The sequence below is a fragment of the Haematobia irritans genome, chromosome 3 (genome assembly GCF_050003625.1).
Source record: "Haematobia irritans isolate KBUSLIRL chromosome 3, ASM5000362v1, whole genome shotgun sequence".
Lineage (NCBI taxonomy): Eukaryota > Metazoa > Arthropoda > Insecta > Diptera > Muscidae > Haematobia > Haematobia irritans.
Window position 1 is genome coordinate 92,623,887 of NC_134399.1, and position 6,490 is coordinate 92,630,376.

At 44.0% G+C, this 6,490-nt stretch overlaps 1 protein-coding gene across 1 annotated transcript; it reads left to right on the top strand.

The window, feature by feature from the left end:
* Positions 1-553: 553 nt before the first annotated feature.
* Positions 554-5,896, top strand: LOC142231071 (uncharacterized). Its single transcript, XM_075301691.1, has one exon. The coding sequence runs from the start codon at positions 554-556 to the stop codon at positions 5,894-5,896; it is 5,343 nt and encodes a 1,780-aa protein (XP_075157806.1).
* Positions 5,897-6,490: the final 594 nt, after the last annotated feature.

The window sequence follows — 6,490 nt, forward strand, 5'->3', positions numbered from 1 at the left end:
TTTTTTATAATTTCTTATAATTTGTTGAATTTTTTGATCATCTGGTTTTCGTGTGTGAAGTTTTGATACAGCGGCAGTATTCTTCGATACACTGAGCGTAATTTTCGTAAATTCATTCATACACTGAGAGAAATAGTTCGAAGATTTTAGTAGAATTTTGAGATTTTTAGAATTTGACTTGAATAATTTGCCCATTTTTTTGTACACGGGGAAAAATATTTTGTGATTCGGTACTCTGAACGAAAATTAATTGTCTCTACACTGAGAGAAAAATAGTCCAATAGTTTACAAATTGTTTGAAATTTTTGATTTTAAGTTTTGAAGTGGTTGTTTTACGAACAATTGTTTACACTTCAAGAAATTTTGTGGTAATTTCGGTGCAGTGTGAGAATTTGATACACTGAAAGAAAAATTTTGTAAATTTTTGTTTTTGCATTTTTGGGCATTTTGTGCAAATTTATTGATTTTTCGGCCAGTTTTCGCTGTCGATAAGTGCGTGTTCACATACTTTACGAGTTTTTGTGAATTTTTGTGACGCTAAATTATTTTCAATATGCCAGTTAATACATTCGCGCGATTCATTAGAGCCGCTGATGCGGTTGTGAAGTTTGGGACACGGGTTAGCTCTTTGAAGGAGGAGAATTTAGATGTTTATTCTCTAAGGGCTCAGGTCGAAGAGGCGAAATCACTCTGGGAGAAAGTGAAAGAGAGGTATGAGGAGTGTTTAGACGATCTTCAGGAGGATTCAGATAAGGGAAAGGTAGAATCTGCTGACGGCAAGTATGAGGCAACTTATGATGCCTATATTCGTATTGTTTCCTCTATCGAAAGGAAAATAGACGGTCTAAAAGCCGTTCCTAGGGCGTCAACTCCTATACAGCAGGCCGATGTGGCGGATATTTCTGCTCGTTCTGGTAATGTGGATGTATCGGGAAATTCTCTTTTGTTAGGTGTTGACCATGGTGCGGTCCATAGTTTGGCTTTACCACCATGCGATATTGAGGTTTTCGATGGTGACTTTCAGTCTTGGCCAACATTTAGGGATTTGTTTACTGCTGTTTATGTAAAAAATTCCCGTCTGAGTGATATTGAGCGCTTGTGTCATTTGCTCAAAAAGACTAGTGGCGACGCCCGTGAAGTTGTAAGAAGATTTCCTCTCACTGATAGGAGTTTCGAGTTAGCTTGGAGGACGTTAAAGGAAACTTATGACAACTTGAGAATTTTAGTCAGCAATCAGTTGAAACTACTTTTTGACCTTCCGGTCTTAGACACTGAGACAAGTTCTGGGTTGAAGAACTTGCAGCGTGGTATAAATGCATGTATTTCGGCGATGGCTGTGAATAACGTTCCTACGAACGATTGGGATCCGATTTTGATATATTTGTGTGTGCAACGTCTACCGAAGATTAGTGTTACTTTGTGGGAACAGGGTATAAGTGATAAGTCTGCGTTGTCGTCTTGGGTGGACATGGATCGTTTTCTTACGGAAAGGATTCAGACACTCACGTGTCTCCGCGATTTGAAGGGTATCGATGCTTCGAAGAAAACTGATGGCAGGAAACTGCGAACGCATTTTACGAATGCAGCTCCGAAATCTTCGCCATCTAGGTCGCGTAATTCGCAATACACTTCTCATTCTTCTAGAGATTCCGTCGATAAGATGTGTGTTCTTTGTCCACGACAAAGCCATCATCTTCGTGTTTGTCCGAGATTTAGGAATCTTTCTGTGAATGATCGGTTGACTGCTGTGAAACGGTACCGCTGTTGTTTCAATTGTCTATCTCGTAGACATGACGTTAACAACTGTGCTACATCTCGCAGTTGTGAGAAGTGTCAAGGAAGGCATCATACTTTGCTTCATCGAGATTCTTGCCATTCTACGAATGTGGCGACTATGTCCTCGACAGTTTCGGCCGCTCGTCCTACGGATTCTAGCGGTTTGATTGACCCGCAGCCTTCCACTTCGTCTGGAATCGTGTCTGGTACTTCGGCCAGGCAAGTGTTTCATGTTTCCCAGAACAGGTCGGTACTATTAGGGACGGCTATGGTGAACATCGTTCATCAGGGTATGACGTACCCAGCTCGGGCTCTTATTGACCCAGCATCGGAAGCCTCCTTTATTACCGAAAAAATGCAAAAGTTGCTTAGGATTTCGATAACGAGTGCGACGTCTTCGATATCGGGCGTGAATCAATCGGTTTCGATAACTTCTCGCGGTATTTGCCCTCTGAGTATAGGGTCACCCATAGATGGATCGGTCTTGGTAGAGGCGACTGCGTTGGTCCTGCCTAAGATTTCTGGGAATTTACCGTCTTTCCAAGTGAGTCGGAATTATATGTCACGTTTGCCAAATTTGCGTTTGGCTGATCCTAATCTGTTCGATAGCCGTCCGGTTGATTTATTGTTGGGGGCAGACGTGTATCCCAGAATTATATTACAGGGGGTTCGCTCCGGCATTTTAGGTTCGTTGATTGCTCAACAGACAGTCTTCGGTTGGCTCATTACTGGTTCAATTCCCACTTCCAGTGTGACAGTTTTTTCAACGACTGTAGAATTTATGGAGGAAGATGGTCTTGACAAGACTCTTCTTCGCTTTTGGGAATTAGAGGACTTACCAAGACGGGCAATTTGTTCTCCCGCAGATAAATTTTGTGAGGAAAATTTTAAGAATACCACATATAGGGATTCCGATGGAAGATACGTAGTGACTCTTCCGATAAAACCCGAATTAAAGGGACAAGTCTTGCTTGGACATTCGCGGACAAGTTGTTTGAAGCAGTTTATTAGTGGTGAGGCTTCGCTTTTACGAAAGCCTGAAACAAAATTAATGTATGACGGGGTGATTAAAGAGTATTTGGACTTGCAACATATGAGACCAGTGTCGTCGACTTCTCCTGCAGATCAAACTGTGTGTTATTTGCCACACCACCCGGTAATCAATCCGGACAAATTGACGTCCAAACTTCGAGTTGTCTTTAATGCTTCGCATAAGACCTCAAATGGTAAAAGTCTGAACGATATTCTTTATGTGGGACCCACATTACAATTGGAATTGGTGTATTTGATTTTGAGGTGGAGATTTTTCAAATACGTTTTTAATTGCGACATCACACAGATGTACCGCCAAATTAGGGTAAATTCGGCCCATACTTCTCTGCAGCGAATTGTCTTTAGGGACTCCCCACAAAAAGATGTACAAGACTATGAGCTGCAGACCGTGACATTTGGTGTGAATTGTGCTCCCTATTTAGCCATACGGACGTTATTGCAATTGGCCGATGACTCCGAAGATGAATATCCCCACGCGGCACATATTCTACGAAGGTGCATGTACGTGGATGATGTTTTGACAGGGTACCATGACGTGGATACTGCTGTTGAATCTAGGGACCAATTGATTAGAGTACTATCATCGGCAAAGTTCGAACTGAGGAAGTGGACTTCTAATGAGCTAGCCATTTTAGAATCGCTTCCGGCTGACCATTTGGTTGACGCCAAATTACTGGAGTTTGTTGAAGCTAGTAGTTCGAAACCGTTGGGCATTAGGTGGAATGCGCAGTTAGACTTGTTTTATTTTGAGATGAAACCGATTGAGCAAAAATCTCGGTTTACGAAGAGAGAGGTTTTATCGGCTATAGCTAGGCTATTTGACCCTGTTGGCTGGCTGGGGCCAGTTATTATAGTGGCGAAGATAATTATGCAACAGGTTTGGTTGGATAAGATAGGATGGGACGAGTCTCTTCCGTTACAAACAGAGCGACAATGGCGAAAGTTTGTCGAGACCTATCAGGATGTGAATCACGTTCGTATTCCTCGATGGGTCAATTACTCCACAGACTGTGAGGTAGAATTACATGTTTTTTCCGACGCCTCGGAAAAAGCATACGCGGGGGTAGTATATGTTCGTGTGGTTACGCCGCAGGGACAAATCTTCACCCATTTGCTATCTTGTAAGACTAAGGTAGCCCCCATCAAATCTATATCTTTGCCACGTTTGGAGCTTTGTGGGGCAGTTTTGGCCTCAGAACTTTACAAGTCTATAGCCAGGGAGTTAGATATTGAATTTCGACGTGTTTATTGTTGGACGGATTCTACGATCGTCCGCTCTTGGCTTCGAAAGACGCCATCTACGTGGTCTACTTTCGTTGCGAATCGCGTATGTAGGATTCAGGAGAATACTGGGGGACAGAATTGGTACCATGTTCGCTCTGAGGACAATCCGGCCGACTTGGGAAGTCGCGGAGTGTCGCCTGCAGAGTTGGCGGTTTCGTCGCTTTGGTGGCATGGACCAGAGTGGCTCTGCTCAGATAGTTCTCAGTGGGATATAAATGATTTCACCCCTCTTGAGACTGACGTTGAGGTACGGGCGGTCAGGACTCACGCATCATTTTTTACGAACTACGAGGACATTTTAGAGAGGTTTTCTTCGTTAGATAGGGCTCTACGAGTCATCGCATATATATTTAGGTTTTATCACAGGACCCATTATTCACATGCTAGTCGAAATGTGTATCACGGCACGACGTTGACGGCAACCGAATTAAAGGCAGTGAGATTACGTCTAGCTGTTCTTTCTCAAAGGGCTCATTATCCAGATGAGTACTATTGTTTGAGGGAAAAGAAACCGTTAGGTTCCAGGAGCTCGTTGTTGTCATTGAATCCATTCCTGGATGAGGAGGGGGTTATGAGGTTGAATGGTCGTTTGAGTAGGTGTCCTACCCTGTCGTATAGTGAGCGACATCCAATTATAGTGCCGTATAATAGTAGATTCGCTAGGTTACTAGTGAAATATGTTCACGACATATCTATTCACGGAGGGAACCAGTTGGTTCTACGTCTTATTCGGATTGAGTATTGGATTCCTCGTTTAACATCTTTGATTAGATCGACTATTAACCGGTGTAAACGGTGTCTGTTGGATAGGAAGAAGTCTTGTACGCAGATCATGGCGGCTCTCCCACCGGAGAGAACTGTACTTACCAGACCGTTTACTACGACTGGCGTTGATTTTGCGGGGCCTTTCGAAATTAAGTCATTTATAGGGCGCGCATGTAAGATAACAAAGGGTTATGTTTGCGTTTTTGTATGCTTTTCGACGAAGGCCATACACTTGGAAGCCACATCAGACTTGTCTACGACAACGTTTCTGGCCGCTTTTCACAGATTTATATCTCGACGCGGTTGTCCCAAGACCATTTTTTCGGATAATGGTACAAATTTTGTAGGCGCTTCACGCGAAATGGAAAAGGATTTGAGATGTGTTTTTAAAGAAGGACGTGATAAGGTGTGTTCCGCATACCAGTTTCAGCAGCTTTCCTGGCAGTTTATCCCTGCCGGGGCGCCACATATGGGTGGTCTCTGGGAAGCTGCTGTCAAAAGCTTCAAGACGCATTTTAGGAAACATGCATCAGGATTCAAATTTACATTTGAAGAGTTTTCGACTGTTCTTTCGAGAATTGAGGCTTGTTTAAATTCTAGGCCGTTGTGCCCAATGAGTGAAAGTTCTCAAGAATTGGTAGCACTTACGCCTGGCCATTTTTTGGTAGGATCTCCGATCTTGGCGCCTCCTGAACAGTTAGAGGAGGAATCACCACTTCATTTGGTGCATCGATTTAGGAAAATGAAGGCGCTGTCGCAACAGTTCTGCTTACGGTGGAAAGATGAATATTTGAAAGGCTTACAGAAAAGGTATAAATGGAAATTTCCGCAGCGTGATATCGAAGTAGGGGACTTGGTAGTAATTCGTGATGAGCAATTGCCTCCTACATCGTGGAAATTAGGTCGTGTGGATGACGTCCACCCAGGATCTGACGGTCGCGTTAGAGTTGCAGACGTGAGAACGGCAAACGGTGTTGTAAGACGACCGGTGGTAAAATTGGTCATACTGACCGAATAGTTTTCGATCGTTCATATAGTAAGCGTCATCTTTCTTTTCGCAGTACAATGGAAAATATGAGGGAAATTGTTAAGACTCTCCCTGACTACGAGGATGACGTCCCGAGCAGGTCCCTGACGTCGGGATGACCCCAGTCGTCGCCTCTTCACAAGGGGTAGTACCGACGCAGAAAGTTGTCCCTCCGTCGGGGGCTGATACGGCTCCTGCTGACGTATCCGCAACCAACGTAGCCAAACCATCGTCATCCCCTACGGGGACTGCCCAAAAGAATTCAGGTGTGAATAAAAGAGGGCACTCGAATGTCTGTGTGTTGTGTATGCGAAGTCACAATCTACGGTCGTGTCGCAAATTTTTGAACATGCGTTTGGAGCAACGATTGCGCACTGTAGTGTTGCATCGGGTATGTTCAAACTGTCTGGGCAGGTCTCACATGCGATCGACCTGCAATAGTCGCGAGAGGTGCCGCGAATGTGGAGATAGCCACCATACGCTGCTACATTCATTTGACCAGCAACAACGTCCTTCCGCTCAAACCTTGTCGAAGAGAAAGTCCAAGTCAAGTTCGTCCGTTAACTCGTCCGCGTACTGTATCAC